General features: G+C 40.8%; 2 protein-coding genes across 2 annotated transcripts in view; one reads left to right on the top strand and one right to left on the bottom strand.

Moving 5' to 3' along the window:
- Positions 1–3,872: 3,872 nt before the first annotated feature.
- PSMC1 (proteasome 26S subunit, ATPase 1) lies at positions 3,873–11,871 on the top strand. Its single transcript, XM_071426634.1, has 11 exons — positions 3,873–3,983; positions 4,351–4,404; positions 5,214–5,310; positions 5,631–5,755; positions 6,230–6,415; positions 6,637–6,765; positions 7,683–7,779; positions 7,962–8,151; positions 9,148–9,299; positions 10,626–10,780; positions 11,571–11,871. Exons 1-11 carry the CDS (start codon positions 3,981–3,983, stop codon positions 11,703–11,705), a joined length of 1,323 nt encoding a protein of 440 aa, XP_071282735.1. The 5' UTR covers positions 3,873–3,980; the 3' UTR covers positions 11,706–11,871.
- A 998-nt stretch (positions 11,872–12,869) lies between these two features.
- The window catches only part of NRDE2 (NRDE-2, necessary for RNA interference, domain containing), a 30,191-nt gene continuing 16,329 nt past the window's right edge, over positions 12,870–26,731 (bottom strand). Inside the window, exons 8-14 of the mRNA XM_071426633.1 lie at positions 25,408–25,528; positions 23,218–23,393; positions 22,123–22,509; positions 20,833–21,761; positions 18,513–18,651; positions 16,101–16,172; positions 12,870–15,454 (exon numbers count right to left, since the gene is read on the bottom strand). Coding sequence (XP_071282734.1) covers positions 15,329–15,454; positions 16,101–16,172; positions 18,513–18,651; positions 20,833–21,761; positions 22,123–22,509; positions 23,218–23,393; positions 25,408–25,528 — 1,950 coding nt within the window. The 3' untranslated portion in view covers positions 12,870–15,328. The remainder of the gene's footprint in view (positions 15,455–16,100; positions 16,173–18,512; positions 18,652–20,832; positions 21,762–22,122; positions 22,510–23,217; positions 23,394–25,407; positions 25,529–26,731) is intronic.

The following is a 26,731-nucleotide window of genomic DNA, read 5'->3' as shown; positions in this document are numbered from 1 at the left end:
AGTTTGTGGCTAATGCTGTCAAGACAATTAGTTTTTAGTATACCTAAATGTTGCTTTAATGTGGTTGATGCCAAGAAATAAAATTTTACAACAGCAAACTATGCATAATTATGTTTAGGAATATAATAAATGCCAACTCAGATTGTGTAAATGGAGGACAGCATATCCAAGAACATGAAGTTCATCCAGATTATTTCTAGCCATGCAGAAAATTTAGTTTTCAAATTGTTTAGGAAATAAGAATGTAAGGACTCCTCCTCTACTTCAGCATCCCCTTTCCAATGCACAGTAGAATCTGTGCACTTTGGAAATTGCTTCAATTGGAGTAGCTGAAGATTCTCACTGGAGTATTTGGTATCACCAATGGTGGGAACATGCATTGCTGTTTCAGAGGGATAAGCTCGTGGAGCAGCCCTTCTACTCTGCTGCAGCTGCTTGGTGCTAATCCACAGCCATGAGGCTGCACTAAAGATGGGCATCTGTCTGGGCTCTCCAGAGAAACAAGGAATTAGCAAGGTGCCTTCATTTCCTTTTCTTCCCTTCCCTTGGCAGCCTGGCCAGCACAGGGAAACAGAGGCAGGGGAGAGCTCTTTGTGCCTGGGGACACAGCAGAGCCACTGCAGAGGTGCTGGAGCTGCTCTCATCCACACTGGGAGCCAGGCACAGAACATCAGGAGGGCAAAGGACCACGGCCCTTCCCAGCTGAGAAACACAGCACCGTGCCAAGGAAGACTGGAGAACTTGTGACTGATGGTTCGAGTCAGGAAACATCAGTGAATCTTTTCTAAGGGAATGTCATCTGTGTGAACACCCAATCACTCACATCAAAGGGGTTTCAGCTCAGAGCCATTGATGGAGCTAGGGCTGAAGCTTGTTGGCTTCCACTCCTGGAAATGAACTGGCTCAAATGTACAGTAGAGACTTCAGGAAAAACAGTGGAGGTGCAGGTGACATTCCTATTTTTAAAACCATTTTAAAAACCATATTTAGTGATGGGAGAAGGAGGAAGCAATCATGTTGCCTGATATCAGGCACTTATTTGAGCACCTTAATTTTAAAAGTCATGTCCATAGTCCCATGGATGGACAATATAAAGTAAAAGACTTTCAGAAGGTGAGAAGCCTTATTTTGAGTTTGGAAGAGAACCTCTGCTGAATTGTTTCTGTGAGGAACCCATAAGGATTACTATTCTGCTCACAATTATCCTTCACATTGTTACTAATTAGTAGGTGGTAGGAATACCTTCCACCTCTGAACTGTTTGAATAATTTGTAAGCATCAGAGAAGCTTAATGGTTAATTTGCTACTTTGACACATGCACTTTTTTCTTTTCTAAAAGAAAAAAAAAATCCAAATGGTCCTTAAACCCTTGCAATTTTATTCATTGATTGAAGTTAATGTAAGTTTAACGCCCATTTATGAAAAGAAGGTGTCCAAATTGCAGCTTTTGAAAATGAAACCCACTATATGTAGCTGCAATAGCAAGATTAGTATTTTTCCAGTCTGTGGGTTTATTTCATTTTATGCAAACATAAAAAGCTCTAGGCAGCTAGACATATACTAAGACAAATTAACATCAACAACATAAGCAATCCTCGTAATTTCCTGTATGTGCAAAGGGAAAATAAACCTCTCTGCTATTTATTAATCCCAAGCCCAATATCCCCCAGCCCTCAGCTGCCCTCTCCCTCCTCAAAGGCCTGGGAACAGAGCTGAGGGCTTTAGAGTATGCCTAAAAGAACAGCAGTAAGCTTACTGCAGAATAAAGAAGAGGGGCACTAACTAAAAACAAAGCACAAAAAAATCCATCCTCTCTGAACAAGTCTCAGTATTTTTTGATATGAAGAGGTTTTTGATGCCCCTAAGGCTATGTTCATCTTTAACAAACAAGGACTGTGTGTTCCTTCCTGTTACCCTGGCTCACTCTTTTGGGTTTGTTTGTTTTTTTCTAGTAAGCATAACCCTAGAAATCAGGGGCTCTTGGATAATTTTTATTTTTTATACAATATTTATTGTTTAAAGTTCCTAATTTGACATTATCTGTACTCTGCAGCCAAACTAAAATTCAGGATGCGTAAAGTTAGGGCAAGCAGCCAGGTTACAGAACCATATTTGTATTTTGCTTCCAGTTTGCCAGCACTATTCACCCCAAGAACTGAAAGCCATTAACCAGATCATCCCAAACACAGTGTTCCCCTCCTGCAGTTCATGTTTTCTGTCACAGCTGTTCCACAGTATGTCTTTAAGTGAATGAGGTGGGAGACAATCTTGCCAATAACCTTTTACACTTGTTCCCATATATAGTTTCCTAATATTTATTAATAGTAAAAAACCAGATAGGTGTTACAAATTTGTCTTGTCAGCTTATAAATGGAAAGTTCAGCTTTTACACTCATCCTACTCCACTACCATTTAGATCAGTTTATGCCATAATCCTCACAGTTAAAATGTCTGCAAAGCTACATGGCACTAAAATCAGGCTTTCTAAAGAAAAAAGTGATAAAAATTCTCAATTATAACCAGAACTACCAATTACAGGTATAATTTAGAATAAATATGGGTATATCTTAGTCTAAAGGGAGGTTAAAGGGAGTAAGAATTGTGTGAGGGAAAGAATGTTCTAGCATCTTTACACTATAAGGTTAAAAGAAATACAGATGCAATCCTGTAAGACTGTAAACTCCAAGAAGTGAATGTTATTAAAGCAAAGAACACCTGTTATATTTAATTTTGTTTCAATGCCCTTAAAAGTTACAGAACAGCTGATACTGTAATAAAAAGGCAGCTAATTCAAAAAACAATAAAAACAATAGAAAAGTCAAATCCACAGTGCACAACAGTAACCCTTGTGAGCAAATGGAACCAAACCAAAGTAAATTATCAAAACCTCACACCTTTCTACACAACTTAGCCAACGACATTAATAATTAATAAAGTTCCCTACTCAGACAGGAATTCTAGAGAAAGTGTGAAAGAAAAAAACAGCATCAAAGCAAAGCATCCTACTGTCTGCTGCAAACCGAAGCCTCTTTTCGCAAATGCTCTGATCCCTACCCTGAACACTGATGGATGTAAATATGATCTATATGCTGGCTGACTGGGTGAGAGCAGGCTGGCAGTGTTTTCAGGCTATGCCTTCATCTTGGCTGTAACCTCCCTGCTGTCAGTGATGCCCTTCCAGCCCAAGGCAGAGGAGGAACCTGCAGACTCCGGAGGAGCAGAGCTCCGGCCGTGGCGGGCACGGTGTCACGGAGCTGCCGCCTGCAGACTCCAGAGGAGCAGAGCTCCGGCCGTGGCGGGCACGGTGTCACGGAGCTGCCGCCTGCAGACCATGGAGGAGCAGAGCTCCGGCCGTGGCGGGCACGGTGTCCCGGAGCTGCCGCCTGCAGACTCCGGAGGAGCAGAGCTCCGGCCGTGGCGGGCACGGTGTCCCGGAGCTGGCGCCGCCGGTGCCGTGGAGCGGGGTGGAACCGGCGGGACCCGACCCTGCCTCGGCTCCATCGGGCTCGAGTCCAGGCCGAGCTGTGCCCTCGGGAACGTCAGAAGCGGACACTGACAGGTTCTCCTGCATTTCCCCAGGAGCACCACAGACCGGTAGAACTCAGTGTGGGTACAAAAGTTATGTTTTTATGGAGGGAGGGATTTCCTGAAAACTTTACCCATGTTCCTAAAGTGCGGCTACAAGAGAAACAATTCTTACAGCACACACAAAAACCTTTTTGTATTGGCTAGCTGATGCAAGAGACGGAAGGAAGGATCAGGTCGAGGAAAAAGCCCCCTGTAGCTTTAAAGGTTTGCCTCTCTTTTTGCCGTGCCTCAGCCGCGCTCCCCTCACAAGCCGCGGGCAAGGGCGCCCCCTGCCGGCCGCTGCGGTGCCACACCCGCGTTTGGCCCCGCTCGCTCGCGTGTCCCTCTCCGCTGCCCGTAGTGACGCGGCCCGTGCGGTGCGGGCGGTGCCGGTGCCGGGCGGTCGCGGCGCGATGGTGAGAGCGGCCCCGGCACCCCGGGCAGGCCCGCGGCACCGAGCGCGGCCTCGGGGGGCAGAGCCGGGTTCTGACTGCAGCGCCGAGCCGGGGCCCCGCGCCCCTTCAGGCTCCGCCGGCGGCGCCCGGCGTTTTGCGGAGTCACCGCCGGTGCCTGCAGGCCGCGGCCCGGCGAGGGGGGAGCGGGGGCGCCGGGCGGGACGCTTCTTTGGTTTTGGACAATAAGTTAAATAAGTTAGCGCTTTGTTTAGACAGGAGAAATCAAATTACGGGGTTTCTGTACGTGGAATTGCCCGCAGGCGTCTCGATTCATAGAACTGTACCTATATTATTGTTTTTGTCGTTTGTTTTTTTACCTTTTGTCTAGGGTCAAAGTCAGAGTGGTGGACACGGTCCTGGTGGTAGCAAGAAGGATGACAAGGTAACTGAAACTAATAAATACTACAGAATGAACAAGTGTGATGCTACAGAGCCTGGCTGCAATAGACTTCTTAAATTTACTTCTAAAAATTATTGTTGTATTTGGAACTGCATAAAATTATGCTCTTGCTGGGTCTGATGAACGTCTTTTCTGGGTGTACATTGGAGAAAACAAGTGTTGTTCATAAATAAAAAAGGGAGTTTAAGAAAACTGAAATTTCTTCACAGTGACTTGTTTTTCTGAAAAAGAAACAAACTATAAATGTGTCAGGGTTAGGAAACACTAGTTGCCTTCAAGCTGTCACTTAAGGAGCTGTTGTTGGCTGGGAAGCCACATTGCACAATGATCTGCTGTAGGAGTGTTCTTCAGGTTGGGGGACATCAGGGGCCTCCCTGGTCTCCTTTGGAAAAGGAAAGTTCAATGCACATGGCAGGCAGTGACTAGGCTGGGAAGCTGAGTGTGTCTGGTTTATTGACTGAAGAGCAGCAGGAAGGTAGAGATTCAATATTTTTCTCATTGTCTCTGTTTGTGATTTACTTCAGGCTTGAGCCTTCTTTGTCCTGTATTCACTGAAAAATGGCAGAAGTTTAAATTAGGGAGATGTAAAATAAGCAGGAGAAAATTTTTTGAACATTCTTAAAAAATAAGAGTAATGTTTCTTTTGGGCTTATTGCTTAGAGCTCATAAAATTTTGTTATGAAGTCTTTCACCTTGAGCCCTTTTTTAGTCTGTGCACTTAACACCTGTGTGTATTGTTTACTTGTTATTATCCCAATTTTTTTTTTAATTGAATTCTTTTTATGAATAAGGACAAGAAGAAGAAATATGAACCTCCAGTTCCAACCAGAGTCGGGAAAAAGAAAAAGAAGACCAAGGGACCAGATGCTGCCAGCAAACTCCCTCTGGGTAAGCAATCTGCCTCTGTGGAGGTCACTAACACAGTGCCAAATGTTTTATTTCTAATTGACATAAAACAGCCTCCCACAGAATAAGATTATTGTTTTGCAAGGTGCAGCCCATGAACTCCAGGTAAGAGAGAAAGAAATTGAACTGAGTGAAAATGCAGGGGAAACACTAAATCTGTTTTTCACCTGGAGTTACAGTGGGACAAGTAAGGTACAAGTTACAGTCAGGAAAATAAAGCAGGATTTCTGGTAATGAATTAGTGGTTAGTTGGTGCCATGTAAAACTTGTTCTAAAATCCTGTGATTCTGCTTTGGTTACAGTGACTCCCCACACACAGTGCAGACTCAAGTTGTTGAAATTGGAGAGAATTAAAGATTACCTCTTAATGGAGGAAGAGTTTATCAGAAATCAAGAACAGATGAAACCTTTGGAAGAAAAACAAGAGGTGAGGTTTGAATGAAGTGTTACTTCTAATGTTACAGTAAATGATCTTAATTAATGTGAGCTGCTTCATATCAGAGCAGTGGAAATAAAGTACCAGCAGTGTTGGTGCAAGTTGATGCAAACATATCAGATTTATCACAATTCCTCATTAATTGGCTATATTGTTTTAGACCAAGCACAGATCACTACAGGTGAAGCCATGGGGATTTTTTGTTTGTTAATGCTCAAAGTACAGCTCACAGATATCCATCAACAGAGAGAGAAGATTCTAGTTATTCCCATCCATATGAATGGTGTCCATAGAGTAGCTCTAAATTAATAGTGGGTTTTGTTACCGAGCTCTGTCTTTTTGGGGCAGTAGAGCAATAGAAAAGACTGGTTCTGCTGTGTTCTGTCTGAATTGTTGAGCCAGTGTTGTACAAGAATGTTTTTGCCTGTGTTGTTCAGCTGTTTCCTGGATTTTTGCTGACAACAGGAGGAAAGGTCCAAGGTGGATGACCTGAGAGGAACACCGATGTCTGTGGGTACCTTGGAGGAGATCATTGATGACAACCACGCCATCGTGTCCACATCAGTGGGATCAGAGCACTATGTCAGTATTCTGTCTTTTGTGGACAAGGACCTGCTAGAGCCAGGCTGCTCTGTTTTGCTAAATCATAAGGTAAGTTGTTTTTATAAAATCAAGTTTCTTACAAGTTCTTATACTGTTTTTATAAGAACTTCTTACAAGTTCTTATACTGTTTTTATTTCTTTTTCTGAAGACCGCAGAAGAGAGAATGCTATTTATTTCACACACCTAAATAAGTGGGCATAGGGATTAGACTTCAGCTTGTATTAAAATGCTGCTTGCCTTCTTTGACAACTCTTAATTCTTGAATTAGGTTCATGCTGTGATAGGAGTCCTGATGGATGACACAGACCCTCTAGTGACTGTGATGAAGGTTGAGAAAGCTCCTCAAGAAACCTATGCTGACATTGGTGGCCTTGACAACCAAATTCAAGAAATCAAGGTATTCAGTTGTACTCATTTACAGTTAACCAGGAGTGTAACTTGTGCTAGGAGTTGAGAAGGGAAGCAGCAGGACTGGCTGCTGTTCCTGTAGTGGTGTCCTTTATCTTTCTGTAGTGTATTTCTTCATTAGATTCCACTAGGCAGACTTGTGGACCTCAATTTTTTAAGTGAGTCACCAGAATCTGTGTGCACAGGAACCTTTCGCAGTGCTCGGGAACCTGTAAATCCCAGAGCTGGTAAAATCTCTCTAATAGCTTACTACTTTGCAACAGGTAACGTTTCAGTTGTTGCAAGATGAGGGTTAAATTGTACAAACTGCAGAGGCTATTCTGAGTGTCTGATGCCATCCAATCTAAACTTAAGGATTTAGTCTTTCAGGACAATTGCTTGTTTTGTTTTTGCATTTGTTTGTTGTTTGGTTGGGGTGTGTTTGGTCAGTCGATTTTTTTCCCTACCAGCAGAACTCTGCTTAAACCTTGCTAAAACTCAGCCCTTTTGTTCTGGCTAGGTGTCTAAAACCACAAATGCTCTTAAAATCGATGGTATTGGGTAACTCTTTATAGAAGGCACCCTTTCATAAAGAGTTCCCTGGCCCCAAGGTCATCCATGGTTGTTTGGGGTCCAGGAGCTCCAGGGTTCTAAATGTGGGATGGTGCATTGAGGATGGAGGAGGGGGAATGTTCACTGCTGCTCTACCACACGTCAGGTGGGAACAATAGGAAGAGTTGTGCAGATGGAGTAGTTGTCTGCCTTAGAATTGGAGGCAGCAGAGGGTCATACTGTTTGATGTGTGTCTTGAAATCAGTTAAGTTCTTTTTGTCTTCACTGCTTTCATTATTGCTGTTTTGAAGATCCCTACAGATCTCTGTTGGAGACCACTCAGCCTTATAAAAACATGTTTTTCTTGTGCTTCAGGAGTCTGTGGAGCTTCCTCTCACCCACCCTGAATATTATGAAGAGATGGGTATAAAGCCACCCAAAGGAGTCATTCTGTATGGCCCACCTGGCACAGGTATTTTACAGTCAGTAACATCTGTGCTGAGATAATACAAGTTAAATTATTTACACTTGGTTAGCATTTAAAGCATTGCCAAGTCTGTCACAAATTTCATACAACTCTTGTTAGGACACTTTTTTCTTTCTCTTTTCCTTCTCTGCAAACTAATCACAATGTTTCTTTCTAACTAAAAATAGGCAAAACTTTACTGGCCAAAGCAGTGGCAAACCAAACATCAGCAACGTTCCTGAGAGTGGTGGGCTCCGAGCTGATCCAGAAGTACCTGGGGGATGGCCCCAAGCTGGTGCGGGAGCTGTTCCGCGTGGCCGAGGAGCACGCGCCCTCCATCGTCTTCATCGACGAGATCGATGCCATCGGCACCAAGAGGTGCGGTGCACGGGGAGCGCCAGGGCAGCAACAAACACAGCTTACAAAAACACTTCTTTTGCAGCTATACTGAGACTCACTTTCTTTGCTCTGCTGCTATTTGCATACACTGTTTTGATGTAAGCTTTGTAACACTTCAAGTAACTTCGGTGGAAATACAATTTATCACAGCCTTGTCATACTAAATAGACGTGATCAGAGATAACCTCTGTTCTCTTGTTACATGGCAGCATCTCCAGGAGAGAGTGTCAAAACCAGAGACACTGTGTATATGGCATTGCCTAGCTGCAAGTCCATATACAATAACTGGATTCAGTGATCCAATGTTAAAGCAGAATAGTTAATATAGAATATATCCTTTTGTTGTTTGCCTCTCGAGTAGGTGGCTAAATGCTTCTGTTCTGAGAGTATTTTACAGAAGGTTACACAGTGTATGTCATGGAGAAGCATTGCTTCTGCCACACTAAACTGTTGTTCAGCCCATATCCAAGCTGTATTACTTTGAAAATTCTGTAGGTTTGTTGGAATGGTCCAGGGCAAATAGTCTGTAAAGTAGTCAGTGTTTTTTAAATAAATAAGAAAGTAAGAAAAATACACATTTATTACAAGGCCACCAACCCAAAGTGCTGCCAGCCCAAAGTGCTAGCTGCTGCCTTATGTATGGATGTATGTGCTGTTAAGAATTAGATTTTTTTCCTTTTTATGTTGATTTTGTTAGGTGGGAAGAAGATATTTCCAAATATATAACAAACATGGAAAAAAATCCCACATCTCCTTCACTTGATGGCTGTTACCTTCCCCAGCTACCAGAATAGTTCAGTCTCTTTACTTAACCTAGATGTCACAACACGATTCTGGAAATCTATGTTTTGTTTATATGGATAAACATTAATTTTTTATTTAAATCTCTTATGGATATTTACAAACAAAATACCCCTCTCCCACCTTTGTGCCAGTTACTTAGTGCTTTTTCCAACTATGTTTTTTTTCTAAAAGGTATGACTCAAATTCAGGGGGTGAGAGAGAGATCCAGCGCACAATGTTGGAGCTGCTGAACCAGCTGGATGGGTTTGACTCTCGGGGAGATGTTAAAGTTATCATGGCTACCAACAGAATAGAAACACTGGACCCAGCTTTAATTAGACCAGGTAAGGGATTTCCCTGCTGTGTATGCTTAAGCCACCTCTCTTGTGAAAGGACTTGTCATAACTGGACAAACACAGGCTGGTAAAAAGACTGCAAACTTGTTCTTATTCACCATCTCATCTATGCTGCTGCATCTGTTGAAATCAGAATCTATTCACAAGCTTCTAAATAGGAGAAAAATCTTTGGAAGTGAAGAAATGTGTTAATTCCTTTATATATACATAAACAGTATGAATATTCTTCCTTTGTATTAAGATGGCACAGCCATTTTAAGTAGTTATTAAGCCAGCTGTGTGCAGCAGCAGCAGCAGCACACCTGCAGCACCTGGGGAAGGCAGGGCAGCACCCCCTGTGTTTTGAGGGGTGAGAACCTAGGCTTTACCAGAGACAGCCTGGATCCTGGTGCAGGGAAAGCAGGCTGCTCCTTACTGACCTGGCACACTCCTGCCATTTGGGGGCTGAGTGAGGGAGACATGTTGAGCTTGAGCAGGCACAGGAAGTATTTTTAAATGGCCACTAAAAATGTACCAAAGCATAGGATGTCTGTGGTGTCTGTTAAGTTGGAAGGTAGAAAACAACACAGAGATGAAAAGAATAAGCTGAAATACCTCCATGGTATGAAGTTGCTGAGGTATGTTTGGCCTGGTTTTGTCATCACTTAACTTTGGACCCCTCAGCTCAAGCCCAGTGCTGTTAGAGTACAGAGGAGATAATACTGTGCCAGAATTGAAAGAGATAGTCTGACCTTGCTTTCTACTCCAAGACATGATTCATTGTGGCAGGAAGAACCATGGAAGTGCTCAGTTGGAAAGAATCTTTCAGGTCATTGAGTCCAACCATTAAGGTGTCATGGCCAAGTCCACCACTAAGCCACATCCCCAAGTCCACTTCTACACCTCTTTTGAGCACCCAGGGATAGCTTCACCCCTTCCTTGGGTAACCTGTTCCAATACTTGACAACCCTTTCCATGAAGGAATTTTTCCTAATATCCAATCTAAACCTCCCCATGTGAACTTTCGGCCATTTTCTCTTGACCTGTTACCTGCATGAAGAGACCAACCCCCACCCAGCTACAGCCTCCTTTCAGGCAGTTGCAGAGGGTGATAAGGTCTCCCCTGAGCCTCCTTTTCTCCAGGCTAAACACCCCCAGATGTTCCTTCAGGTGTTCCTCACAGGACTTGTGCTCCAGACCCTTCACCAGCTCCACTGCCCTCCTCTGGACATGTACCAGTTTAAGTTACTGCCAGTTAAACCCTTCAGGTGTTCTTCCTGCTGTTTCCAACAGCTGCATGCAGAAAACCTAAGGCTGAACTTCTCTTTTGCACAGGACGTATTGACAGGAAAATAGAGTTCCCTCTGCCTGATGAAAAGACGAAGAAACGAATCTTTCAGATTCACACGAGCAGGATGACCTTGGCAGATGATGTGACTTTGGATGAGTTGATTATGGCAAAAGATGATCTCAGTGGTGCAGATATTAAGGTCAGTGCACATCACCATTGTTTATACGTCAAAGCAAAAATCAAATCTCATTTTTGCTGCATCCAAAACCATTGTCACCTGAACTGTTTGCCAGTTTTCTGTGCATACATCACCGAGGGACAGTGGGATGGTTTAAAATACCTTTTATGAGTATCAGGTACTCTGCTTTACAAATGGGAAATTATCAAAATCGTAATTGTGAGGTAGCTTGTGCTGGTAGGAGTATGTACCTGTGTTACCTGAATATGAAATTTTAAAGTAGTGAAGTAGAAACTAAAAAGAGAGCATGGAATCTTGTGCAAGGTATCTTAACAGTACTTAAGATAGTTCCTAAAAATGCTACTTATCCTGTACTATGTTGCAAGGCAGATAAAAATGCAACTGTATATTAGGAAGCTTCAGCGATCCTGTCTGCTTTTTTAAAGCAGATAGAGCCCTTGCTACCGTTACCACACTCGTGAACTTAAACCACCATGACACAACTGTGACCTCCCTGCAGAAGGATCACACAGCTGGATGTGTAGGTCCTTGTACAGAGAAATTACTGTTGTTACAAAGCTGCCTTTCTGTCAGAGAAGTGTAACTCTTGACTACCTCTGTCCTTTCAGACAGCTCACCTGGCTTTATCCAGCCTGCTTCAGTGCTACAGAACAGTATCAAACTTTAGAACGTAGATTTTGTTAACAGCCTCCCTTCTACAGTTACTGCAGCAGTAGGAAAGATGCCTTTGAGGGTGTGGTTTGAAGGGGTTGCACACTAACTGTAACTATTCTTGCTTCCTGTGTTGCAGGCAATTTGTACAGAAGCTGGATTGATGGCTTTGAGGGAACGGAGAATGAAAGTAACAAATGAAGATTTCAAAAAGTCTAAAGAGAATGTTCTCTATAAAAAGCAAGAGGGAACTCCTGAGGGATTGTATCTTTAAGTCATCTTGTCTCTTTGGGAACTATACAGAACTTTCTGTGTTGGTGAGAGTCTTGTGTAAAACCACACAGCTAGTTTGCATTCATGAACAGGTTAAAAGCTGGTGGGTTGTGGTTCTTCAGTCAGTGTAACTTTTCACTTCCCAATAAAACATTTATTTGAATTGAGCTGTTTTGGTGGCACAGCCCTGCTATTTACATGAAACTGTTGCATTCACTGACTCAAGAAAAAGTGCTGGTGCCCCAAGTGCTTGTCTCAGTGACCCACACCATATGGGGAGGGAGCAATGCAGGTGCTCCAAATCTTAGTCCTCCTTAGGCATAATGGTCTCTTACAACTACTCTAGCACTGCTGTTGTTCTTGATTACCTTCTTATATCTTTTTTTAGGGGCTAACTAGGACAAGTGTCACTTTTGAGTAACCTCAGTGTCATCAGTCATTTATACATGAAAATCAATGACAATTATGCAACTGTGAGTTAAGAGTGAGATAAACTTTAAAGGTACCCATCTCTAGCACTTGCAGCTTATAAGGGCAAGATGGATGCTCATTAGTAATCTTACCTTAAACATATAAACATGTTTGGATAGGGTACTTTTAAGATTAGAGTTTATAAATTTGTTTTTCCCAAAAGGGTTTCAGTTCCTTAGATAAACATCCAAGGTAGAGAATGTCTTTGAAAAGAGCCAACAATAGGAAGAGGTTGTGCACACTCCTAAGGCACCAGCCCCAGTGCTGGAGGTGCAGGGTCTGGCATGCAGCAGATGTGCACAGATAAATTTTACTACATGTGCCAGGCTTGGTGTTGTACAGCATAACCTTGATTTCTTCCCCCTGGACAATTCTGTTGCCTCCAGCTCCATTCCAATGGGGCCAGGTGTCCACTGGCTCCATTGTAGCCATGCAGGTACTACTTACCAAGTGTCCTGTGTAGTACTCTTCTGTGAAGGCCTTGTTAAGTTCTCAGGAATTCATTTCCAAATGTTGTACATGTGATCTTTAAGGTTTATATAAAAGTTCCACATGCAAACCAGTTTTGCATTGTGTGCAGTCTTTGTTCTGGGAACTTTCTGTGGGAGCAAATGCAGGCCAGTAATAGACAGTGGAGAGTTACACCCAGAGCAATGCCTTTCCTCACTGCCAGTGCTCCAACAACAATGGCAGCAGCAGAGCCAAGAGATTTTATTCTTCTCTGTAAAAATTATGTGGCTCATTGTTAAAAATGAACCCTACAGATGAATGGAATTCTTTATTTAATCTGGATGACAGAAATCCTGAAATAGAATTGTTTTTCATCTGAAGCTAGAAAAACAAATTTTATTACCCATTCTTATAAATCTTAGGAGATCTGTCTCCTTGGAAAGGTCACAAAAAGCTAGGGGTTTTTTAGCACTTTCTAATCATGGCACTTGATCTCACTGTTGCTTGAGGGGCTGAAGAGATGTATGACATGCATGGCAAGCAAGGCACTTTGATTAGGGACATGGCTGTTATTGCTGCCTCAAAGCAACAGCCACAAAGAGATGGGTTCAGCTCCCTGAAGAACAGCTGCATTGCATTAAATGAACCCAAGGACTCTGTTCTGGTACCTTGTCTGCCACCCCAGGAACTGAAAAACACACGTTTGAAAATTCAGCTCTTAGCTTTTGCAGCAGAATTTAACTGCTGCCTCTTTTGCCAGAGTTTCTGAACTTGACAATACAAAAGTAATAAATATCAGGAGAAAGTGAACAGCAAGTATATTCCCCACAAGGACAGGAAAGCTACTGGGGATTGAATTAAAAGGCAGGACCTGCTCCAGGAGGCCTCTGACCATCAAAAGGAAGGAAGCAGCCCAAATGCTGCTTTGGGAGAAACTGCAAAGGAAAGGACTTGGGACAGGATGCATGGAAGAACAGAAGAGTGATGGATACAGAAGTCATTGCTGCCATCACTGGAAGTTTTCAAATGTGCCTGCAGCCAGAGCTTGTTAATCTCATCCAGGCTCCCTGTGCTACAGAAGGTTGGACCAGATAATCTTTCAAGGTCCCTCTCAACCTGGGTTCCTCTGTGACTAAGCAGGAGCACAATCAAGCTTCTCTCCCTCCCCATGGCCCTTTCAGGGCTTTAGAGGAAATGGCATTCTGCTGTGATGGCGAAGCATTAACAAACACAGGCATAATTTGTCCTGTTACTGTGCAGGGTACAGAGTAACTTTACCTCCAATTCAGGAGCTCTGTCATTTTTGTAGAAAGTAAAGATTTAAAAAATAAACTGTATTTTTCACAAAGACTAATTGATTACAGCAAAACCAGCATCACTTGCAACTACATCAATACTATAAGGCTCTTCAGAAGTGCTGAAATGCCATTTAAAATTATACATATTCCCTGCAATATTTAAAATAATTTTAGAAAGGAATAAATGAAATGCAGCCTGGACTAAAGTGTATTCTATCTTGTACCGTGGTGGCAAACCCAAGCTAGAAGTTGTGTGGCTTGGTTCAGACACAGTTTCATGTGCAATAGGATCTCACCAGCTGGATGGTCCCAGTTGCTTTAGTGCTGCTAGTGACAATTCGTTATCTCATGAAAACTGTCTGAAGCAGTTGAGGGTATTCTGTGGCTGCAGGTACACTTGTTTCAGATGAAAATCCAGTTTCTGAGTCCTTGGGTCTCAAGAGCAGGGATGCTAAACAATCCTTTCCATGTTTCAGCATGTTCTGTTTTACAAAATAAATTTATAACATAACTGTATCTGTAAATTGTTACTATATTTCATACTATTTCTCTAGGAGCTTGCTAAAAGCCTCATGGACTAGAAGCTCCTTTTAAAATCATCATAGAAGACTATGCCTTCTTGATGAGAATCAAATACAGATCAAACCTCTGCTTCTCTTACAACAACTGCCTGGACTTGAGTCAAAGCCAGTAATTAATTACAAAAATTTGTTTAGAAGTGAGCTGCTTAGAGATGCATTATGGACACATTTTCATTTTTAATACACTCAGTTCTATTTTTAATACCTAAGAAACAAGTTACTTTTGAATTTTCAAATATTCAGGTATATTTTTCAGAAAGATTTACATTTAAATGGTCATCTGTCAAAACATATCAAAATAGGTGCCTGCTCAAACAAAAATTTAGCTTTTACAGTATATGTACAGATGTAATGGCTGTTTGACTTGGCAGCTGCATATGCACAGCCACACCATGCTGAAGGAAATTACTGAAGTCTGCCAACTGGAGGACAGTGGAGCATCCATTTGGCAGATGTTTATTTCCTGTGCTGCTCATCAAGCCATAGTTGGCATGTACTGAACCTCTACTGAGCCCTGGGGAATGTAATTTTAAACAATAGAGGAAGAAATGCAGGCAACTTCCAACAGGAGGCTATTTAAAGAGCCTGTCCTTCTGCAGGAGCCAGCAATGCTGCAGAGAAATGGATCCATTATTGTGGGCAAAATGCAATTCTTGATTCCAGAAGACTTGCAGGTAGTAGAACTCCATTTTGATAGGAATTTATATAAAATATTTAACAACAAAAAAATGCCAAGTACATAGTACCCAAGTCCCAACAGAGTTCCTGTATGAAAATGGATCTAGTTATTAGCTTTGGAAGCAGCTTCTGTACTTCTGTAGCTTTTAAATCTCCAGTAGTAGATCCAGCTCTTCCATAGGCACCCGCACTCTCAATTCCTTCTCAGTCATTAGATCAAGTGTCTCCTGCAGATCCTCAGGGAAATACTCGACTGCATCCATGTAGAGCACCTGGAAAGACAGCGAGAACATTTTCTGTGCTACCTTTCTAGCAAGAAACACAGTTTAAAGTGAGTAGACAGCAACAACTCTGTAGCAAGAACATAAGAAATACCATGTATTATTTAAGGTAATAGGAACACAATTAGCACTCCTTCAGTGACAGCCAAGTAGATGTTTAATCAAGTCTTCTCAAACTTGTACTGAGAAACTTTATTCAAAAAGATAAAATGGAGGTCAAGACACTGGAGCATTTGCAGCAAATACAGACATTACCTGAGGAGTTGCAGGTTCTCTCAATAATTTTTATGTATTATTACATAAATAAATTTTTATTTAGCTATGTATTTCTGATACTCCCATGCTCATGATAAAAGTCTGAAAGACTCAATCATTTCTACATCACAAAGGATTTCTTACTGCCATGCCTCAATGCAACACCTTTCTGTCCTGAACACAAACTGCAGTGACTATTGATCATGTTTCCATTGAAGATACATCTCTTATTTGCAGAAAATCCTAACATTACATCCTCAGAAACCTCTTCTTTCACTTGCATATAAATTCTTACAACAACTACTAAAGCTAAACTTTTTTTCAAATACAGAACTTCAAAAATTAAAGTATGATGACAAGTTTACCTGTTTTCTGTGCTTACCTTTGCCCAAGGACAGTTCTGAAGAGCTTTATAAAATAATCCTTTACTTTTTTCTTTTTTTCCTAGTGAAGCCTGTGTGATAAAAAGACATTCATACTTCAGTGCAGTAATAGCTGAAATACTGAAACAATTACTTCTGAGACAAAGAAATGATTGCTGAAAAGCTCAGTGTTCTTCTGTTGAGAAATCATTTTTATGATACATTGTAGTAGCTATGTATTTTATCAGGTTACACTCTTCAGATGTCTTACAGGAGTTTCAAGGCTTTACTTGTAAGATAAGGAAGAGAACAAGGACTCCCAGCTATTCTAAGGAACCTGGACAGACCAAGAGCAGAACTTGGTGCTTTGGCCACTCCTCTTGGTTTGCTGATGCAAACTTGCTGATGGTACAGACTCTCTGATCACCCAGATCATTACTGAAGATGCTAAAGGGCACTGGTGCCAGTATCAATCCCTGGGGGGCAGCACCAGTGGCTGGCCTGCAGTTCCTGCTGCTGACTGAGGCCTTTGAGCCTGGCAGTTCAGGCAGATTCCAGCCCTCATCCCTGTCCACTCACCAAACCTATGTTTCATCAGCAAAAACACAGATCTATAGAACTTAGAGTAATATCAAACAATCACAACTTCTTTGATGACTATGTCTGAAAATGTAAATGTTTCTGATTGATTTTGCTTCTCTAAATAATGTTATTCCAAGCTATTACTGCATTTGCCTCCATTTTATTAGCATCTAGTAAATACTCCTAGTTGTTCTTGTGGAAAAGGTATCTTCCATGAATGAAGCACTAGTGATAAAATACATAATGGCTGATCTTTAGCATTTGTGCATACTGGGGTGTCATTATTAGTTTGTAAAGAATAACAGTAATTCAGTTCTACATTCCTACATACAAAGTTGTATAACATATTTACAAGCATGTATTTGTGTAGAAATGGTCACAATTAACAGTCCCACACAAGAGATCTTCTCAAACACAGAACAAGATTTCTTCTTCTCCTGCCTCCTCTCTATTTCACAGCCTTCTGACTGCTGATCCCCCTCTCACAACTTATTACACCAGGGGACATGAACAGAAGAGTAACACTGGGGAATGCAAGTTATTACTTGAGTGTTTTCATCTTCCATATTGTACTTTGGAGAAGCAAGAAAACCAAGATGGCAAAGCTGACTATATGATTTTATTTCTGTACTTCCATGGGGAACTATGGAAGAAACAAACATTATTGCTTTTCAGCATTAAACTGCAATGCCAGTTAATGTAACTTTTATATGCAGCTTTTAAGAATCAAAAGACTGTCAAAATTGAAGGCAAATTACAGAAGCTATAGCTATGTTTTGCCTACCATGCATTTATTTTGCATATGATCTGCACCTCAAGTGTTGAGGGAGCTGGCAGATGTCACTGAGAGGTCACTCTTGACAATCTTTGATTGATCACAGCAACTGGGAGAAGGACCCAAAGACTGAAGAAAGTAAAACATCACTCCTGCTTTCAAGAAGGGGAAGAAGATGTACCCAGTGAACTACAGGCTGGTCAGCCTCACCTTGTACCTTGGGAAGGTGACAGAACAGCTAACTCTGGAAACCATTTCCAGGCATGTGAGTGAGAAGAAAATCAGCAACAGTGTCAATTCACTGAAAGTCATGACTGAGCAACTCAATAAACTGCCATGATGAAATGCCTGGCCTGGTGGATAAGGGGAGAGCAGTGGACATTGTCAATCTGGACTTCAGGAAGGCCTTTGATACCGTCTCCTGCAGGAGCCTCCTAAGTGAGCAGCTGACAAAAGAATTGGATGCACAGACAGTGAGAAACCTGTCTCCAAGAGGGCCCAGAGGGTGGTGATGTGTGGAACAAGTCTGGTTACAGGTCAGTGACTAGCAGTGCCCCGGTACTATTGGGACAAATCTCATTTAACACCTTTGTTAATGATCTGGCTAATGGTGCAGAGTACACCCTCAGCAAGCCTGCAGACCACACAGAACTGAGAGGAGTGGCTGATCTCCAGAGGGATGGCAATGGGAGGAAGGAATCAGCTGACAGAAACCTCCAAGTTCTACAGGAAGTGCAAATTCCTGCACCCAATTTACACTGGAGTCCACTCCACTGGAAAGCAGCTTGACATCTACTGGTATCTCAGGACATACTTTCTTTTTATCTATGTAAGATGACAGACACAATGTCTGCATCTATATTAAGACTACACTGTCAGAAGCTATTACTCCTAATCCACATGAATTACCTTCTCCTTAATGTTCCCAACAATAAGGAGCAGTACAAGTCAAATATATCACCCTGCAAATCACAGAGGCATGGCAGCATTTAGTATTCCTTTTTCTAAGCAGTATTCCAGCTGTGTTTATGAGAATTCCAAATATGGCAAAACAAACAAATATTTTTCTTCTTACCATAAAGTTCAAATACATTCTCCATAGCAGTGGACAATGGGTACCATTTTCACTCTGAACTGCATGTTCAAACAGAGCTACAATCCGGTTTGTTAATCCAGTTTCAGGAATAGTACAATGTATTTCACCAACATCTGCCCTGAAACACAGAGAACAAACAACAGTCCTTTAAACCCAAGCCAAGGGACCACATCTGGGTAAGAAGAGGTAAAGAACAATGCACTGCCTCTGTTTTTTATAGCCAGGCTTTTTGCAATGTGTGCTATAAACTCAATGTTATAAACCAGATTTTTAGCACTTACTAATGCAATCAACACATTTCTAAATAGGAAAATTGGGAAAAAATATAAATTCAGTATTTTGGTGAAAATTCATGTAGTATGTTCAAAAATAATTTCTCTTTGAAAATAAAAATCCACTATCATATGATCTTAAAACATCTTAGCCTGCCTCCAAGATAATTTATCATTCTAAGCTTGGCAGAGCAGCTCAAAAGAAATTCAAGTCTGGATCAGCACATCTTCTGGTGCCCAGGCAAGTTTGTTCAAATTTACCCATCACTTTTGTAATGCCATACATTGGTCTTTGATCAAGGTCAAAATGACAACTCTGAATTTCAACCATAATTATAACAGTAATTTTCACCCAGAGATTCAAATTCCCTGAGTTCCAGGCAGAACACAAAAGCAGTTTTCACGAAAGCACTGATTTCCTTCAACAGCTGATACAGACTGGCTTACTTTTGATGCTTGAGCTTGACAAAACAGGCTGGAGCACTGATGGCAACATCACTGGTCTGTACATGTTCTCTCAGCCTGCCAGCTTGCTCCACTCACCAGTAACACCCGGCTCCTAACCTCTCTCTTTTTTTCCTTGTGTCTTTGAAGTAAGTTTCCCCTCATTTTAACCTTTGCCATGAGGGAAAATTATGTAACCTACTCTGCATGAGTCAAACATTTGAAGCCTTGTACCTAACAGTGACTTAAAAACATTCCTGTTTTAACCTTTGTGCCCATTTTTTCATCTGAATTCCATGTGCTTAAGGAGAAATACAACCAGAATATGAAATAGACAGACACAACACAGACATTTTCTAATTTTGTCACAACATCACAAAACATTAGTTTTATGCATGACTGACAGGCCACTTATCTCCCTGTTGCAGTAGCTCAGCTCTGCTCTTGCAAAACCCAACTTGTCCTTTATAAATGCAATCTATAGGAAAGGCTTTGCTAGCAGTGAACAATCTGGAAAGGAACTCAACCTCACTGAGAAAACAGTTCTGAAATTTTCAGTTCCAAGTAACAATAATGAAAACCTATCAGTGTTAGTCTGAAATTAACAGTAAATCAAATCACAATCCTCCTTTACATTTGGTGGCTGTAGAATTCTTATAACAATTTAGGATGACACAGACTAACAGTTCAGGAACGTCACTATCATGTCTGAATGCCTGTTGTCAGCCTACAGCAACCAAAGTGGATACATCATCATTTCCAAGTATTGTGTAATTTCACCATGTGTGAATATTGTGAGCTTACAGCCCTGTAAAACTTCCATGTAACTGTTTCCTAGATATCTGCTGTCATGTGCAGACACAAACAACCAAGCTGTCAATGTCACTGCAGATATGTAGGCAGCAGTGGAAAGGCAGCTCCAAACATTGAGAAGACAAGAGACTAAGCTCTCAGAATGAACATGTACCTTGCTCCCCATATCTCCTACCCTCTCCTCCTTTCTCAGGAGCAAAAAATCTGAGCCCAGACCACTGTGAATTCACGGAATTTCCAGCCTCTTCTACCTAGTAACAGCCCCACACGAAAACTAAACTGTCAAGGACTCACTATGGAAACAGATCTGCCACAACTGTATTTGTGATTCAGGAGTAAAGTAGGGCAGCCAGCTCAGGCAGGAAGTGCAGCATAGCTCTGTATTATGCTCTTTATTGCTGTAGTACTAAAATGCAGCAGTTTCTAAGCTCACACTGTCTATCTTGGCCATCTAAGCAGGCTTAGTTATTTAAAAATTCTTTAAAGAAATGTGTACCATCCTGATATTAGTAGGAAGTAATCAAACAAACTCAAACACAATCTGGCTCAGGAGAAAGGACATAAGGCTATCACTCAGGGCATTTATTCTGTTCAAGATTCTGCCACTGACTCCCTGTTCAGCCTGGAGCAAAAAACCTCCAGCTACAGCTGCTCTTGCAGCTACAGCTTCTTCACCTGCAAAATGAGAACTGTGATAGCATTTTCTCTCCTCTGCTGAGTGATTAGACAGATTCAAAACAGCATAACTGTAAGAAGCTGCAAGGTGTTACCTTTGGACCTTCTCTGTGAGCTTTTTTCTCATCTGCTCTGCTTGGATTGCAAACAGCCATGGCTCTAAAGAGTTAGTAGACCTTGTGACACTATCAAAAAATCTTCGTGCTTTGCTGGCACAGTGAGACTTCCTTTGGATGTGGATGTATGACCTCCAAAGGGACTGGTTGCTAGGATACCGTTTCAGAGCCTCTGTCAGTGCCTCTCGCAGGGGATTCAAAGGATAAACACTGATTTTCATGTGGAATCTCAGTAAATTTGTATGCAGCAGTGTGACAGCTTCAAGAGCACTGGGAAAATTTAGAATGCCAAAATTCTCTCCTGTATTTTCACATTTCTGTGAACCAGAAACTTCAAGTTTTTCTGAAGCCTGCGTATATATTAATACTGCAGCATCAATCCCAAGAGTCAAATACTGAAACAGTGCATAACAACCAACCAGGTTAACCAGCTGATCAGTATCATTGGCCTGATCCTGATCAGAAACTGCTGTTTTACTTAAATATTCTTGCAGTGCATGCTCATATGTTTTACGAGCTTTCAAGACATTGACAGGTGACACTTGTCCACTATAGGGCACATATGGTCCATTTTCAGCCAATTTGGTCAATATATGAACAGCACGAGAGGTGACAGCTCCTTCCAAACTTTCCAGCAGTTCCACTTCCAGCTGAGCATACAGCAGGCTGAGGCTGCAGAGCTGAGCACTCTTCAATCCTCCTGTCCCTGCTGTGCAAAGAGCTGTGTCAAACACCTTCCTGGAATCATCTGTGTTACCAAGCAGCCACTCCAGGTAGGCATAGAGCTTCCAGAGAGAAAGGTTGTTTCGGTTGTCAGGTGCTTTAAGGAAATTCTTGGCCAACTTTTTACTCTTCCTCCCTTGTGCTTTTAGCTTCTTTTTCTTTTTTGCTTGGAGACACTGAATTACCTGCAGGGAAAAATAAACAGGGTATATTTTGAGAGGGATGGAAGCAGAAAGGAGAAAAAAGCCCCTCACAGCAATTTTTTATAATATAATTACAAAATTATATATTATCATATAATAACATTTATGCAAAACTTCAAAAAATAGTTTGCTACAGGTATGCCACTCTTTAACATGTACTGAAGAAAAGGGGTTTTTGGTTTTCTTTTTCTCCCCCCTTGTGCAATCTTAACTGATATTTCCTGATTTGAATACTTAGTCCTGCAAGAAAACTTTTGTCAAGACTTTTTAAAATTCAATATAAACATTATTACAGAAGAAAGCCACACATCACAACATTGATTCTATGCAGACTCCTCATTACCTTAGATATTTCATACTGTAGCCAACAAATGGCCAGGTTAGATTTTTCCTTTCCTGTAAATATCTGGGACAGAACATGGAAGACATTCTGTATGAACTCCTCTCCTTCTTTATAGTGTCCTATCTGATGTCTGCCTCGTGACATCGTATCCATATGACCAATACTGTTGAATCCAGAAAGTGGAAAATCAACAGAAGTCAGTGGTTTATCATCGTAAAGCACACTGTCAAAGATGTTGTTTTCATCCATGGCAATATAGAGACTGGAAGGAAAGAGTCTGCTTGTACATGGAACTCCCAGGAATTGCAAAAAAGAGTACAGCAGTTGGTGTTGAAGCTTTGGATTAGAAAGACGGATTAAAGATGGTCCAAGATCATCAAATAACACCTAAAAAAATCCAAATTAAAACAAATTCCATTAATTTATGCAATCAAAAGCAGCAAAACTTTATGCAATTAAACAATTTATGCAATTAAAGAACCTTCTGAAATCAATAGCATTCAGAATTACCATTAAATAGTATCAAAATGTCATTCAAATTAAACATGGACAAGTTAAACAAACAATCTGTTTTTCCAGTCAGTCTGTAAATTTGCTATCAAGAGATTTCTTTGCCTGTGAACAACAAAGACCTCCACAGAAAACTTACAAAATGAAGGTCTGGAAGATTTTATTCATAGGCCTTTTAACACATTCAAATTTGAAAATCAATGTTTGACTTGACCTATTTCCCAAGGAATAAAAAATATCCAACTATCTGACTTGAAGGCAATGAAACCTTTGTTTATTTAATGCACATCTCTTCTTAAACACATATTTCTGTGAGATTTCTCCACACAGATGACAGGAATCATGGAACAGCAAAGACAGACTATTTTGCCTGCAGACTTTCTAAAGTTTACCATGAGCTTCCCATGGCTTTCAGAAGTCTCAGCACAAAACCTCAGGCAAATTTTGAATTTCAAAGAAAAAAAATCTTTTTTCCAAACAAAGAAAAGTATTATTCTTCTAAAATATCCACAAACATGGCAATGAATTAAAATTAAAGTATAGCTAGTATTATCATCTCCCCTTGTTCTATTTTATCACAGTGACCTGTCTTTCTGGATCTTCACAATCTTCTTCAGTTTCCTTTTTGGTTTTGTCTGGCCTCCAAGGTAACCAGTGCCTTGCCTCCCGGGAATATTCAATATCCAACCAAATATGCCACTTGGGAAGAGTTTTATCTTTTATTTCTTGATCTTCATCTATGTCTTCCTCATCCTCATCATCTAAAATCAAATCAATATATATATACACACACAAAATTATTAAAGAAAAATTATCCCACCAAATCCAAAGGCCAGGCATGACATACACTTTAACTACTTTAACAATGGAAATAAATATAGTTAATAAAAAAAACACACAAGACTTAGCTGAGATTTTCCACATCACAGTTCTGAGTTTTGACACCAACTCTGTAATAGGAAGGTAGAAAGCTTCCAAACTTTTACAAGTTGTGAATCAGTGTCAGCACTCAAACTTTTTCACAGAGGAGAAGAAAAAACACTGACAGGCTGTGGAGCACTTCTATCAACAGCAACTTGCAAGCAACAGCCAAGAGTCAGTCATCCTTTTGTGCAATTTACATTCTTCACTTCATACCTGAGCATAAAATTTCAAGTATGCTCTATCAATACTAGTTTGGATAAAACATTTTGAGAAAACCACTGAACATGAAAAATGGTATTTTAATATTAAACACTGCAAAAGAAGTTTGGCCATGTTGCTTTATAACAAGTAGTATTTTCAACATTTTAATTAATGTACAGTTGAAACAACCCACATAGTTACACACACGCACTCTAAAGGACGTGCTTAACCACACCCCACTTTTATGATAATCTTTCAGGACTATTGGATACAATTACCATATTTTTCTTCTGACAGCAATGTATTAATTCTGTGCAGAAACTGATGAGCACCTATAGGCAAAGGGAAAGCTTGTAGAGATGTTTCTTTTTATTGCTGAGGAAAAAAATTGCCCTCAAAATTTGATGGTTGCCTGCATTATAAAAATCAAGCTATTTCTACACCACCTCCAAATTCTTGATCCTGACATCTGCCATCTGAAACACTCCCAATCCCAGTTCTTCTTAAATTTCAGGTAAAACAAACAGGTGGTTGCAAGATTTTTACTCTCTCTATATTTTTGTGATCAAAAATATCCCCTTTAGTCAGCAACTCTATGAAAAAAGACAGCATTTCAACAATCTAATCAAAGTGTGAAGAAACCTGACAGTTTTTAATGAACACACTCAATTGAAAATTGCACCTGGACTTTAGGGGTTGACACATATGGGGAAACCAGTGGTATATACTGGAGCTGCCCAAGACTGGCAGTGGTCCTCTTCTTATACTCACTCTTCTCAGTTTGTGAACAAAACTAAAGCCATCAAAAATAAAACTGCTGAACTCAGGGGCCAAGGAAATTCCATCTTAATCCAGGGACAAGGGAGGCACATAATTATCTTTCAGTTCCTTTGTTTACTAAAAGCAGACCCAAACTTGCTTCACCAGAGTTGCTACAGCAGGAGTAGCAAAAGCAAAGACAGTTCATCTTTGGTCAGACACATTCCAGCCTCCTGCTTCCCTGCAAGCTGTATCTGCATGAGAAATAGTCCTTGACATGAAAAGAAGCACTGTAGACCACAAGACAAGGTGAGGCTAAGCAGCAGGGAGTGTTTTCTGCATCCCTGCTCATCCAGAAGCACTCCAGCCAAGTGAAGACACAACTCCTTCATTTTCTGCATCACGATGAGAAAGGAAATGTTTTCCTCCTATCTTAGCTATACCTTTGCTTGAGAAACTAAAGTCTGATTCTGGAGATAGAATCATAAATCTAGGTATCCTTGAAGCAACTGTCATCTAACAATATAATCCCACTTCACCTTAATAATAGGGTGAAAGGGTCTTAAGGGAAGCAGCTTCCTCTCACTTTTGATGGGCGTGACTCTCCACCAGGTACTCACACCTCTGGCTTTTCCAACATGAAGAGGAGGATATGCCATCCTCCTCTAATTCTCACTGTAGGAAGGGCAACAATGCTCCATAAACAATATCATAGACAGAACATTCAACACCTGCTATTCCCTGTGAAGTATGATATACATTATCTTGAAATCAGTAAATATTTTTTAAAACTTGTATGCAAAATTATGGCAAGACTCAGATTATATCATTCTAATCAAAATGTTTAGAAGAACACATAGACATACAACTGCACATATTGTGACAACATACCAGGCTTAAGAACAACCCAGCCACCCTTTTCTTGTTGGTGCATCCATGCTTTCCAGCCTCTTGCTCCTTTTTCTCCAATTCGTGGTTCTCCACTATCCCAAAAGGGTTCAAAGAATTCCACCTATTGTTTTTGACAGGACCAATCAAAAGAAAACATATAGAGAAATAATTGTTGTTGTTCTACAGACATTATCTCTGTCAACTTAGGTTTCTCAGACCCTACAAGCATGTACTGGATACAATTTCTGTATCTGAAGACTCTGTTAGATACTGCTTAAGATTCAGCAGGCACAACTGAGTACTTCAGTTACAGCTGTGGCACATAAGGACTGTCATCAGCTCTTCTCATGAAAATAAAGATTGTTTTAAAAGGTAACAGGCTTTAAAGAAAGCAAAATACTTTTGTGCCCACAGTCCTTTATAGATCTTTCAAGGATAAAGATCCAAAGTCCCTAAGGTGTGGCTTTCAGAACCCAAAACTCCCCTCCTCCCTAAGTTCTATGGGACCATGAAGAATTTGGCTAATGGAATGATAATTCAATCACACACCTATGGTCAAATCAAAATGTTACAGTTGCACATAAATATGACTAAAGACAGAAGAAAAAGATCCATAAGGACTTTAATCCTTCAGGTTGAAGGATGGCCAAAAAGGTCAGGGCACTTTCCAGTGAATCAGAAGTTCAGGATTCTAGTCCTGGTGACTGTCACTGCCAGTACGCAATCAGTCATCTCTAGATTTATCAGTTCCTCCTCTGCTTTGTGTATCCTAAGCTCTAGTGACAATCTCTCACCTATTAAATGCTTCTGCTGTTTACCAACCCTTGGCTTGGACATTGAGATGTGACTGTTAATACAAATATTAACAATAAAATTTACTCCAAGAAAAACCAATATGAGAAAATTCCAGGCTTACAGCAAACTGCCAAATATAATTCTGCTCCTTGTGGATTTATTCTTTGCTGCAAGTGAGAAAGTGAACTGTGAAAACAGTACAGAAACAAGTAATTCCAGACTGAGTCATAACACTTCTGTATCACAGCAGAATGTGTGATCAGCTGTAAATCTGGCATTTTCCTATTTTCAAGAACTGCATTTTCCAACCTAAACATGGGCCTTTTGAATCAAGGTTCCTTTTCATCCTGCTCTAAGATTTTTAAAAAACTACAAATGCAGTTTTTCAAATGACTGGAACTGTAACTACACGTACCTGTACAACTACTCCATTATAGCTATGACTGAACTCTCAATTTTAGCTCTTTAAGAAGACAGCACTGATTTTTAACCTGTAAGATTGCTCTATTTGTGGGTAACAGTGCTAATC

Source organism: Agelaius tricolor, unplaced genomic scaffold, assembly GCF_023055355.1.
Source record: "Agelaius tricolor isolate 1412-34295 unplaced genomic scaffold, bAgeTri1.0.p SCAF_5, whole genome shotgun sequence".
Taxonomy (NCBI): Eukaryota; Metazoa; Chordata; class Aves; order Passeriformes; family Icteridae; genus Agelaius; species Agelaius tricolor.
Note: the sequence above shows the minus strand (reverse complement) of the source record. Positions and strands in the feature narration are given on the sequence as shown.

Bases quoted from the DNA above. Each gene is read 5' to 3' on its own strand.
- PSMC1 (XM_071426634.1), top strand. The intron at 8,152-9,147 runs GTGCGGTGCACG...TTTTTCTAAAAG, and splicing joins GATGCCATCGGCACCAAGAG to GTATGACTCAAATTCAGGGG. The intron at 10,781-11,570 runs GTCAGTGCACAT...CCTGTGTTGCAG, and splicing joins TCAGTGGTGCAGATATTAAG to GCAATTTGTACAGAAGCTGG.